Here is a 14374-nt window from a genome sequence, read left to right as displayed (position 1 = left end):
CATGGTAGAATATCTAGTAAGTAGAAATGACCTGGTATCTGCAAAAGAGAAAGCTGATGCATTGGAGCTACTTGGAGCTTCCCTTTTCAACAGTACGGAAGATATAGTCGCTACAGTTAATTACTGGAAATCAGCAATCAATCAGAGGTAAGTTTTCCAGCACCGGTGCTGCTTGATAATGAAAGCTTTTTCTGTATGATACTGTGAATGCACTAATCTACGTATTATTCTCTGGCATTATTGGTTAGCTAAAATAATTTTTATATATTTCTAATTCGAGTTACCTAAATGTTGCAATATATTTCCAGGTACGTCAATGGCGCCCTCATTTATCCAAAAACCCAGGATAATTTGTCTTGTCCTTCAGATGGGGACTTCAGTGAAGTCAACACCTTGGAGGAATTAGAAAGTATAGAATTAGATCCTCAAGAAGTTCAATTGCAGGCTCTTCTCGTGATGGAAAGGATTTTAGGCCCTGGTCACTTGCAAACAATGAAGAATATTAATAAAATAGGGATTGCTTGTGTAAATCGCTATGCTATTAAACGATGCATCAAATTATGGGCTCACGCCATCGATACGCAACGAAATCAGTTGAATCCACTGCACCAGAGTAGGCTGTTTCACTTCAGATCATTAGCCAGCCTATTTGGATTCCTTACAAACACTGCGAGTGCACGCAACTGGAATGATGATCCCAAGGAATATACTGAGGATTTTATTAATGTATTTCAAAGGGAATCGAGGAAATGGAGCTGATTATTTCAGTATTGAACAATGCTGACGATTGTGTAAGGAGCAAACATAAATCTCACGTGGACCAGTTTATCATGATAATTTTGCATTTTTTGGTGCCGTTTACGAGATTGCAGCCTGACCTCCCTGACTGCCAGCGGCACACAGTGAAAAAAGCAATGTATACACTAGTTAAGAAGGGTCTCAGGAATTCCAAGGTTCGACTCCTTTGCAAGTTGCTTGCTCCCCAGAAATTTAGGACGGAAATTGAAGATCCCGGATCTGCCTATGTCTGCCACTCCCAGAGCGGAAGTCGTGAACCTTCTGCTAGAGACTGGCTCTGGTCCCAGTGCCACAGACAACGAAGGTAACACACCTCTCCACGCAATTGCCAAGAACGAAGAGTGTCCCAAAGGTATAGTAGACGACCTCTTGTCAAGAGGGGCTCACTTAGATGCTAGGAATGGTCAGGGCCAAACGTTCTCATCCTTGAGAGCTGACCAAGGGCAGCCAGTTTCTCAGTTAGTAAATGTTGTTCGTCACACCTCTTTGCAGTGCCTGGCTACAGCGTGTATTCAGAGTCAGGGTATTTCTTACAAGGGCATCTTGCATCCTCGACTTGAGCAGTTTGTTGACATGCACTGAGTAGGGGTGCTTTTTGTTATATACTGCATATATGTTGAATTGATGTACTTTATGCCTGTTAGAATATGTATATTTTGTTTGTCACTTTTTTGTACATATTCGTAATAAGTATAAGTTAAGTAGATGTGTGGGGTCTATTTATGTTTCCATTATATATCTGTCATTATTTTCAATTTACGTATTGTTTACATTATCGTTTTATGTGAGATTGTGTATATCATTATGTGATGTTTAAAGATATACATATTTTTTATGTCTGATTTCTTTGAATGGAGGCTCGCTATATAAGCCTTTGGTCTCATCAACTTTATTAATGACGGTCTTATCATGCTTTTACATAAATTGTGTTAAATATATACCACCTAAACCAACGCTATACTTTTTCTCTTACCTCTATGGAATATTGAAAAAATGTATTGTTCGGTTCATTTCTTGTTTGTGATATGATTACTAAATCGAACTAGGAGTTTTGTCACTTTGCTAATGAGGGGTTTCTCAGCAATATAACGACTGATACAATTGATTAACTGCACCTTCTCCACGTTATTTTTGCTTCCTCCTGTTACATAATTTGATGCCTGAATATTAATACATTCTAAATTGCTAAATTAAACGCAAATGATTTCTATGGCTCTAATGAATCTTAATTCTAAGAAATGAACAGAGCTGTAGTTCAACTATTCAAGCACCGTAGTTCCATTGTCATTGTCTTTGCACGAGGAGTCATTCAAAACCAGTGAACTGGTCTTTGGCTTTTGTCTTGTCCAGTCTTGATAGAATGAGCGAAGTGGAAAGGGATAGGAAGTGATCATTTTCTGCTTTCTTATGTTTCTTGGAATCTTAATTCTGGCATAAAGCTACGTGATGCATATGTTAACTGGTATTTACGACATATCTGAACTTTTTATTGTTTTATTTTACGAGAGTTCAAGAGAACTCACCTTCAAATTGTTCTCTAAAAAGAAAGTATAACCTTTTTCTCTACTAAACAATCTAGAACACACGGTCACTAAATTTTATTAGGTCTGACTAGGTACATATTGGTTAACTTTCAGCAATTTTCATAATTAACAACACAGATTTGTAGAAACATATGTTTGGAAAATCGTGAAGTTGCTGGTATGGGCAACTGGTCGTATATCAAACTTTTAATCAATATTTTTTATATAACGAATTTTGTGACAAGTGGCTAAATGAAATACTGTTCCCCTTGCCCCATAATGATAAATTGTGACAGACTGTTTGGTCGTAGTTTAGGTTTAGAAGGTATCCATATATTTTGATCTATTGATACTTGTTAAAATTGATTGCGTGAGACGAATCAGCTTTCGTCTGTTGTAATGTAGAAGTAGCTTAGATTTGAGAAATATTGCGTTGATTAATTTACATAAAAAAGTGAATAACAAAATTTTAGAAGGGTCCATAGGGAAGAACAGTGCTGGATAAGGCATATTAAGGCATACATTAGTCTGAGGGAAAGGTGCTGTTTTAAGACAATTTCAATAACTTCTCGAATTGAGAGACGTAAAAGAAAAGTCAGGAAAAGTAGGTGAAATATTATGATTAAAGTAATTCTGTCTCTAATACAAAATGGATTGGATGACATTCTTGTATATATGTCACCAAATATGTAACTTGTTGGAAAAAGTATCTTTAATAATTTTGCGTACAAAAGAAAAATATCACAGACTAAACAGCAGCATACTTGAAAACATGTTTAATATAACTACTAAGGATTTGTGTTCACATTTGTTTTAAACTATACTCCAAGAGTATAGTCTCCTTTGCTGCTACACTAACACCTGTTTGTCACAGAGATAATACGGCTAAACAACTGCCCTATAGAATTTGAACCCTTATTATATCGAAGACAAATAGAGGACAGATTTCTAACACATCCACAGATTCCTTGACTATCTTTAAATGCACAAATTCGAATAAGAAAACAATGGGAAATTCAAAAAACCTACACACCACCATTTTCACGGATTTCAAAACTTTACAAAAAATCCTCACCTGCTGAACTAAGTTTTCATTTCTCCACAGTTTTACAGAATTAATTGCATAAAGACTATTATTTATCGAGGAAACAGTATTTGCTCCAACTTCATCAAAATATGATCAGAAAATTCAATACTTGCAAAATTACTTATGACCCAAATTATTTCTAATCACATCTTCTCAACACATTCTTAGATCATTTCCAGTAAAAGGTTATTCTACGAATTTCATTTTCAGAGTACCAAAGGACAGTATTCACACACAAACACATACACACACAGATATATATATATATATATATATATATATATATATATATATATATATATATATAATATATATATATATCTATATATCTATATTATATATATATATATATATATATAACTTTCATACTAAGGAAATCTTAGATTTGAAAATCGTAAAAAATTTGATATAAAAAAAAGCCTTTGAAAAATATCAAGAAATGCCAACCATCTGATATGATAATATAATATTAAATTTACAGTTGGGCCTTACCTTATTATGAGTGACCCTCTGCCTGAGTAATTATCTTCACCTGTTGTTAACCACTTCACTCGTCCTGCCAGTAACACTGGTTTATTTGTAGTTGCAGCCATTAACTGCAGCACACAGTTCCTGGACACATACGAAGGACTATCATCAGAGCAGGTCTATCACTTCTAAATCAGTCAAACTCAGCTATCAGGAGTCACTCTCACAAGCAACACAATAGTTTCACACACCAAGACTTCAAAATCCCCTCCAAAGCAATAAACAAACTGGATATTCTCATTACAGACTCTCTTTATTTTAGAATCAAACTATGACTTAACGGTAATGTACTGACAATTCAGTTGTTCCTTAACTGCTGTAGTTCTCACTTCAAATGGTGCAGGTATTTTGACAGTTGTCTAGTTTCCTTTTCTTTTCTTTATATTGTTAATAACCATCAATACATTACAACTATGCTAACTGCCCATTTGGAGGAACATGTTATTTTTTTTTCTTTTTTTAGAGATTTCGTTAATGTAAATATATGATACTTGTGATATTTTACACCTCTTACATATAACTGTATTTTAAATCACAAGGATGGAAACGTGTCAATCCGTGCTGCAAAAGAATTGCATTTATTGATGTTCACTTAAATATCATGACTAACCAAAGTGAAAAAATATAACTAACATGTTAAGTCACATTCGGAATAACCGTACATATTTTGTTTAATATGACTGGGCGTTTTATTATCTGCATTGCATATTTGGGAGAAAATAAATCCTTAATTCAGGAGAAGCAATGTTACTAGACATGTCATTTGTTAATAAATCATGCGGTATAAAATGAATACAACTAATATGATGGGACTCCACGTGCGCTGAAATAATCACACTTGATTAGAGAGCTTCAACCATCATCAAACAACAAAAAATATTTATTGAGAGAACACAACGTTTGTTTAATATTTCCTACTTTGCTTGTCGAACTTAATGGATAAAATTTGAATTCATTTTTGCAAATATTTAATGACACCTAACGTGTCAGTGTTTACGAGAAAGTATAATTTACATACAGAAGACTTGTGCATTTGAAATGAGAAGATTATAAAAACTTAAATAGCAAACCTTTGAATAAAAATTAAAATGGTTTCCGAGGTAAAATTCTGTCGTTTCCCTGGTGTGAATTGCAGAAAGTCAAACTGTCCAAGGAAGTATTAAGGATTATAGCTTGAAGTCATCAGTCACAAAATAGTACCGTACATTTTTAGTGCCTTCAAAGCGATTATAATGATTTGATGCATCTGAAAATGGAGATTGTAAACTGTTTCTATTCCTTTCTTAAAAACGCACATTGATTATATTTTGGTGTAGATATGCATACCCACATGTGATACCAAAATACTACAATGACTGGGCCTACGCTTGTACATTAACATGTACAAGCGAGAGAGAGAGAGAGAGAGAGAGAGAGAGAGAGAGAGAGAGAGAGCACAGCACTGCTGCTAAATTCTGCAGTTTTCTCCTCCATTTTTTTCTTAATCGATTTTATTTTTAGCTGCAGTTGCTTTAACAACATATATTGTATTTTCTGTTTTTTATTAGACTAATGAAATGAGCGGTTTATGAGACATGTAATTTTCAAAATCATCCGTTATATATGTTTTTGGAATCGCTAACTTATCAAGAATATCAATTAATAAGTTGATTTTTTATAATGTTAAAAAAACTGTAGTACTTAATTATTTGTCATATGCAGACACTAACATAGAAAAAGTTATCGTCGTAGAAAAACAGGTATAAAGTTCATAACTCTCATTTTTCATTACTCGAAGTTAGACAAACAAGAAACAGCGAAATAAAGTTAGTAACTGACTGACATCGACCCTGTTAATCCTTCCCTGTCCGAACTGAGCTACTGAGGTCACTGACATCTTAATCCGGTGTTTCCTTCCAAGTTCGACCGCATTACTAGAACTATAATCACAATACCATTGTTTTGTATTGTATACCATTTATAATGCAGAATAGTGCTAAATAATGTAGAATTTCATTGGTAATTAAAAGGAAATTATACAATTTAGAAAACTACACTCCCTTGCTTTGATTTAAATTTATATTTTAGTAAGCCGAAATACATGAGACTATTTCATTTCAAATGAAATAGTTGTATGGTATATGAAGACAGCGTAAGTTATACAACGCACATATAATTAGTTTATAATCAATTTATGTCGATTGTTGACAGCCATCGGAATTTTCTACCTTTTAACAACAATAAAGCAACATGTTTCTTCCTAAATATGGCAACAATAATTTCCAGCTTTGCTAGTTCGCATCTCAGGTGTTAAACTGACCTCAGGGCATAAAGACGTGGAACAGCAAAGAAAGGTAGTCACTTAATCGTCCTCCATACTGTCACCAACCTTATAATGTAAATATTCATTCAATTCCTTAAATTAATTTATTAATATAAATAGAGAATTGTTTTTAAAAGTTTTGTGTACATATGCAGTGATAAATCTATACGTATACATTCATGACGCAAGAAATCATATACTTGTTTTGACAAAGACACAGTTGGAACTAAGTCCGTATAGAAAAGAAGAAAGGAGGATGAAAAGTACTATGAATACTCTTATAGAAAGAAATGAGGGACTATATTATTTATAGATGATAAACTAAATAGCTGGCGATAATTCCATCTGTGTAACCCATGTATGATTATGCCATGCTCTCTCTCTCTCTCTCTCTCTCTCTCTCTCTCTCAGATGCACCGTGTGCCTTCCCTCACATATGTGTGTATGTATGTGTGTGTGTATGTATGTGTGTGTGTATGTATGTGTGTATGTATGTGTCTGTGTATTTGTGTGTGTGAACTAATGTGCGTGCTTCTGCGAGCTTGGAATTTACAAACATATGTAGGTCAATTGACACAAAAACAAGTAGATTAAAAGTGCAAAAGTTCAGTAGCAAGAGATAAACCCAAGAAAGGTCCAGAAAGAGTCTTATTTAGGCCTAAATGAAAAACAGACCTGGAGCAATGGAAAGATTTTCTAAGGAAAGTCGAGGCAATACAGAACAACCAGAAGTATATTGTTCCCAAGAGACTTTAACAGAAACAGGGATTAAAAGGGGTAAACGGGAATGGTAGGTAGGCCTTCAAAACTCCAGAGAAGTACATTTGGCACCGTGGTCGACAAAGCTTCTATCGCCATGTATGTAGGAGCCGATAAGGTGTAGTCTTTTATATTTTCATGTGCCAACATAAACATTTTAATTTTTCTCACTAACAACAGATGATTGCCTGCATTTTATTTATTTATTTATTTTTTGCAGTCCTGCATCTACTTGGCGCCAAGTTGAAAGTAGGAATTTTTAGTGCGGGTGAAGCTGATCTTCACTTGAGACTATAAACTTCTTATTGACATTATTTAAGTTAAAATATTTACATACGAGAGAATGTTATTCTAATAAAATGGTACTCTAGATATTCCAGCTGATTTGATTACCTAGTTTATGCGAAAAATAGAATTATAAGAAAAAATCTGAGACCTTTACTCCCCCAAGTATTGAAATGCCGTCGTCCTATCAATACATAGCGTCAACTCCTCTATTTCCAGCAAAAATACACCAAATTCCCTCTCTGGAAAAAGGACTGGAAGTACCACGTGGTCGCCCTAATTAATGCTATAGTCGAATGTTTTTCCTAAGTTTTAGACACAACCCCTGTTAAACGTCAGATCTGTGGATTTATATGAAATTCCGATACAAATATATTAGTATATTTCGTAACAAGACAATATTTGGCCCTTGCTATTTTGCTAATATAAAGACAAGAATTTCATTTGGAATCAGTTGACTGAACAGATAAAATATCAGCAAATACTTTAATAAAATAAGAACTTTTCGATTGAACGAAACTCCCTGCCCAAATATCTCCATAAAACTGTCCTTACGTGTATATGGTGATAAGGCATTGAAATATGAATAAGTCTTGCAATGAAACGAAAGTGAAATCATTGTTGTTCAAAATATGAGACCGACCCACACCATTACCATGGTCTGTAGTCTTTAAAATATTCTTGAATTGTTAGAGCGGGGGGAGAGAGAGAGAGAGAGAGAGAGAGAGAGAGAGAGAGAGAGAGAGAGAGAGAGCACAATAAGCAACTGTTCGATCTTAATCTTAGTTTTCTAATCGACATTGATAAATTTGAGATTGATTAGATAAAAATTGTATTTTGTAACCAATATTAAATTCCTACTTCATTGTCCTTATTACAGCATGCTTCACTAAATGACTGATGTTTCATTTTGAAAGGCAGAGTATGTATACAGTCATACTATGTATGATACATAGTATGACACATGAGTAATGGCTGATGTGTGTGGAGACTTCAACGGGTGTTAAAGGTCAAGATCCATGGGTGTTGAGACCATATGTCACCCATACAATTAGTGCTCTCCCTCATCCACCCATCCAGCTGCCAGGGCATAAACATTCGAATAGCAATACTCGTATGTACGTTAAAGGAAGAAAAGAAATGAATCTTCGTGTAAAATTTAATAAGACTTATTTCTGATCATAAATTCTTAATTCAATCCTTGCTGGCATAGTAGTGCTTTGACGGAAGTTACTGTACCTCAAAGAAGGAACTTTCTAGACTTGAGAAGCGTCGTCAAGATGGGCAAGCACGTGGGTCAACAAACCCTTGTGATGTCAGGGCCTTCGCTCAAGGGAAGGTGCCCATTGGTCAGGGGATTACGGGTATTCTAATCCCGACTGCACCACTTGGCGCCACCCACCCTCACTGGGTACAAATAGACTCAAAATGCGTATCAAATTTCAGTTTTGTCTTTGCACGAGGCATCGTGATAAGTAAGTGGCTTTCGTTATCCAAGAGTCTCGTCGAATCGAAGACCTCACTTTCCGCCGCTCATTATTTCAGTGTACAATTTCCTTGAGAGTCAAAGCAGGAAGAAATGGACGGGACTGTGTTGGCTTTCGTATGCGTCGCCGAGGTAAGAAGAATTATAAAGTTAGCATTTAATCTTCAAAATATTTCTTTCTGTCAAACATGCATATTATGCTCTCTCTCTCTCTCTCTCTCTCTCTCTCTCAAGATGCTCAATTTTTATAAAATTTCTAGGTTTAGTTCTATTGCTTTATGGTTTTGTGGTTTGAATCCTTTTTGTGATACTTTTGTCCTATCAATTTGTATATGACGATGCTCCTGCCTGCATTTATACTTTTTAAGTTTCCTTTGATTTTCTTCATGTATGCAATATACTTCATAACATTGATGGCTAATGAACCTAACTTAAGACAGAATTTACTCTAGCCCACGAAGATAGTATATTCGTTACTTATTCTTGGTAGGATAGTATTGACTTTTTACGGTCTAAACTTGTGTGGCTACACAGTTGCATAGAAGCTATTTTGACATTCAATATTTGACTATTATTTGATGAAATGCTAGATTAAAACTTCCAAATAGGTGATAGCGTTTGTCATTGGTTACATATTTTAAGTCATTCATCGTAGAAGGAAATACTGTCTCGATAAAGAGGTAAACTATTGCGCCCTTCAGCATGTTCAATGACGCTTCCAAATATTAGTTTTTTATGAGCTGGTAAAAAATTATGTACATCATTTGACAGCAACCACGATCATTTGATTCTTTTCCAATATCTAACTCTAAAAAATGGCTTATCATTACAGCGTGTATCGCCCTACTTTATTTTTCTCATTTTCTCCAAGACTCATTAAAAAAAAACGAAAATTACACTTCTTGGAAACAACACTTTAAATAGTTTACATAACTTTTCAAATTTTTTGCAAAAAAGGATCTCTTACTTTGACTTTCTTTGATTATTATTTTTTTTTTCTTTTTTTTCTTATTTTTATTTTGAAATTACACAGCTGTTGATTATTTTTGGTATAGTACCGTATTAAATAACTAGAGTATATAACTTTTAACCTAAATTTATCTTAAACTTTATCTAACCTTCTCCACATACGGTTGTTTCACTGTTATCATGATTTACTGCCTAATATATAGCAAGATCTTTCGATATTATTAAAGGAGCTTATTTAGCCAGGATGGCTTATACCAGGGTTTTAACTTCTAATATTCTACAGATGTTCTTCTCATAGAAAGTCTTTTGATTCGTTAACTATTTTACTATTGCCTACCCAAATATTGTTTTTGAGCATGAACATATAACATTTGTTATCGTATTTCAATATTCTAATTCCCACTGACTAAACACCTTAAAGAGGCACCTCTCACATCTATGTCATGTTTGTTTTTTATCGTCAATTATATTATTCATTCTTTATACCAACTACAAGTAGGATATGTGTTTTGTATTTCTCACATTTTCGTCATACAACTTCCCCTTAAGCTGTTTTCGCTTATGGTAAAGTTTTTTTTTTTTTTTTTTTTTTTTTTTTTTTTTTTTACATTTAGAGTATTTTATCCCGCAGTCATGCTCTGTCCTCATCATTTAAGTCAGATTTTAACATTTTACGAAGTGAATTCCATCAATCTGTCTGGGTTCTCTTACCAAATTTCTGATTATTTATTTTGGCCTCTTGTTCATCTTCTTCTAAGACATTTTACATAAAATAAAACTATTCATTCTACACGTTCAAGTATTCACTTTTTACACCTGCTATTCTAGTATAATAAAACGCCAATTGAAAGAAAGATGTATATGTATTTTTGTTACTTTGAATGAAGACAGCATAGAAATGGCTAAACACAGAGCATGTTCGTTTACTTCGGGTAACTGAGTTAAATTGGAAGAATTTATATCGGGGACGAAGTTAGACAAAAAAACAAAAACAAAAAACACACACACACTTTAGATTCCTTCTGGAAGAGTTAAAAGTAAAATATAGTCAAACTGATTTATGTCTGTCTTTTTAGCCTTACGGATGGTCCAAGGCGTCTTGCATCGAGAATGGCGGGATGGAATGGGAATCGTTATTGAACACAGCAGCAATTCTTGGACATGCAACCTGTGTCAGGATCCTCGTCGATTACCACAACGCAAATATTGAAGGATTGGGGTCAGGTATGTATGGTATGGTTTTACATGTGTCGACTGACTTGAATTGTTCCAGTTAATAAATATTAATATCCTAACTGTCAAATCAACTACTTTTACATGAATGAATGATAGCATACATACATGCATACATACACACCTACATACATTATATATATATATACTATATATATATATATATATATATATATATATATATATATATATATATATATATATATATATATATATATATGTATATAGCGTATAAACTCTTCAAATGCCTGACTAACTTTCCTTTGCAGTGTTAATATGCGGACGATATCTGGACGGAGTTAACCCTTTATGGTGTGCTGCTTCCAAAGGCCACCTGGAGGTCGTGGACTTTCTCCTTTCCAAAGGAGCCAATGCAAATGGCGTCACGACCTTCAACAGCACGCCCTTTGGCAGCAGCGTGTTCCCACGGACACTTCGAAGTTGCCAGACTTCTCCTGGAACACGGAGCTTGTGAGATTGGGGAATAATTCTGTTTTGATGTTGACGATGGTTCGAATAACAGATGCTCTGTATTTCATTAATTGTAGTTTTTGCGTTGCCATTTACAGCTAATTGTTATTGCACGATGACGCGTAAAATATCGTGTCCTCTAAATTTTATTTTAGTTAACATCGGTTAGTTTTTTTTCGTTCAATTATGTATTTATTCATTGGTAGTATGAATAAATTTATTTATTTTTAGTTATTTTATTTATTCATTACGCTATTTATTCAGTAACTATTTATATGCATTTATTTTATTTAGCCTAATTATTGTTAAGTTAATTTATTAATATTAATATTTAATTTATTTATGCATTTTTAATTTGATTTATTAATTCATTTATCATTTGATTTATTTTCGTCCCATTATTTGTTTATGTGTTTAAATATTAACTTATTTATTCTTTTGCTTGCTAATTAATATTTCTTTTATTTTTATCTGATGATTTATTTGTTCGTTAATCATGTATTCATATATTTCTAAGGCTCTATCTTTGTTCACTTACTTATTTATTTATGATGATATATATATCTTTTATCATTCTAGACACTGAGGCTGCCGATCACCACGCGGACACCTGTCTGATGCTCGCCTCCTGCAGTGGTCATCTTGATATTGTGAAGTTCCTTTTAAATATCGGAGTCGATGTGAACAAAGAATAAATATATACGGGAAAAGCGCTTTGTACGGCAGTGTAGAATCAGGAAATCTGGAAGTAATAAAAGCACTGCTGTCTTACAATGCTACTTTGGATCCCGATTACTCTGGTAAGTCATGTGTGAAATACTTGTGTTCAATTTAATTATTTTTAATGGTCTGTAGTAAATGATATGAATTTTGGATGCATATTAGTATAAATTAACACATAACATAGCACGGTAGTCCTATATATACGAGTCCACGTCATTTATCTTATAACATGAAAACATTTTTGCACAAAATCTCAGAACTAACTGTAATGACATCATGCCTAAAATATTAATGTTCAGTTTAATTTTTCTAATGATATGTACTAACTAATAAGAATTTCGAATGAATAGTACATAAATTAACTGATAAATCAGTACGTTCCTTTGAAGATTTGAGTCTATATCATTTAGTTCATAAAATGAAATGTATTCTTGCATAAAATCTTACCACCAAATTCAATGCCATTTTAATGAATTCAATTTCGTTTTGAAGACAATCGTGAACACTTTCCTCTAAAGTGATTGATCCCTTTTCCAGGCACAACCCCATTAATGGCAGCGAGCTCTCGTGGTCATGCAAATATCGTTGAATATCTCGTTTCCAGAACAGATATTTCTAGGATGGAGAAGATCGAAGCACTGGAGCTTCTTGGAGCCTCAGTTTTAGACAAAATAAGAGATGCAGTCGGTGCTGTCGAGTACTGGAAGTCAGCGCTGAGTCTGAGGTCTGTTTTGATGAAATGTTCATAAGATTTTTTTTTTCCATGAGCTAATTAAAAAATTTTACTTTTGTATATTGGAAAAGATTGTTTAAATTCACTCGTATATTGTCTTTATATTTAAGTGATACTGTTATATAAATCTTCATATTTTTCATTAATTTTCAATCACATATATCTGAAAATAAAAGTTTTGTTTATCCTAATCTCTTTTGCAATGTATTTTCAGGTATGTCGATGGAACGCTGATGTACCCAAAACCTGACCATCACCTGTCATGTCCTTTATGTGACGAATTCGGCGAATTCACGACCGTCCAACAACTGGAGGCCATAGAAAACAACAACAATGCAGTGTACGTACAGTCTCTGCTTGTGAGGGAAAGGATCCTGGGTACTGATGATGCTGGAACAATGAGAAGTTTCCGGTCGACCGGGCTTGATTATGCAAGATGTGGTGATTTGAAATGGTGCATCAACTTATGGCTTCACGCCATCAGTATGCAACAGCTTCAACTCAAGCCACTAGACCCAAGCAGACTGTTTCACCTGCAGTCGTTTGTTAGTTTATTCGCAGTCGTGACGAACAGTAACCACACACGCAAATGGAATTGTAAACCCTCGATCTACTTTGAGGATTTAATGTTTGCTTTCGAAGTCTGCACTGGAGAGATGGCAATGGTTACTTATAATATACTGAATGAAACCTGCATTTGTGAAAGAAAGAAGCACGATTCTCACCTCGACCAGATTATTGTTGTCGTAATGCATTTGTTAGTCTCATTAACTCGGTTACAGACAGAATTCTGGGCCATTCAGTGGTGCAAGGTGAAAATATCAGTGAGTAGGTTGGTGAATATGGATCTAAGGGACTCCACAGGTTCGACTCTCCTCCACCTGGCATGTTCTCTGGGTGTCAGGGACATTGGAAACTTGCTGCTGCCAATCTCTGCCTCTCTCAGAACAGAGATCGTAGACCTTCTCCTGGAAACTGGTTCAGATCCTTGCGCCAGAGACCATGCGGGTAACACACCCTTGCATATACTTGCCTGGAATGAAGACTTTTCAGAGAGCACAGTAGGTGCTCTTCTGTCTGCTGGAGCTAACTTGGACGATGTAAATAGCAGAGGTGAAACTTTTGGATCGTTGATGGCTTCCCGGGAACAGCCACTTGTTCAATTTGAAGATCGCGAGTCATAATTCTGTGCAGTACCTGGCTGCCTTAATAAGTCTTGAAGCAGTTTTTTTTTTTCAAGGGTTACCTTACATCCCAGAATTTGTAATCGTTTACATGCACTGATTTTGTTCAGTGGATACATGAGGTTCCTTACTGATTCATATCTTAGGTCTTTTAATGTATGTATTTACATTTGTATGGATGTAAATATTTCATGTTCGAAATTCATTGTACATATGTTCTGTAACTATACAGAATCTATATATAAGTTGTAAGTGCGCGTAATTTTAAGTATGATGATCTATAAAATATGTTG

At 34.5% G+C, this 14374-nt stretch overlaps 1 protein-coding gene across 1 annotated transcript; it reads left to right on the top strand.

The window, feature by feature from the left end:
* The first annotated feature begins 8861 nt into the window (after positions 1 to 8861).
* LOC135218183 (protein fem-1 homolog A-like) lies at positions 8862 to 14081 on the top strand. The gene is made up of 5 exons (XM_064254333.1): positions 8862 to 8900; positions 10814 to 10961; positions 11240 to 11441; positions 12769 to 12888; positions 13112 to 14081. The coding sequence occupies exons 1-5, from the start codon at positions 8862 to 8864 to the stop codon at positions 14079 to 14081; spliced, it is 1479 nt and encodes a 492-aa protein (XP_064110403.1).
* Positions 14082 to 14374: the final 293 nt, after the last annotated feature.

The sequence above is a fragment of the Macrobrachium nipponense genome, chromosome 9 (genome assembly GCF_015104395.2).
Source record: "Macrobrachium nipponense isolate FS-2020 chromosome 9, ASM1510439v2, whole genome shotgun sequence".
Taxonomy (NCBI): Eukaryota; Metazoa; Arthropoda; class Malacostraca; order Decapoda; family Palaemonidae; genus Macrobrachium; species Macrobrachium nipponense.
Note: the sequence above shows the minus strand (reverse complement) of the source record. Positions and strands in the feature narration are given on the sequence as shown.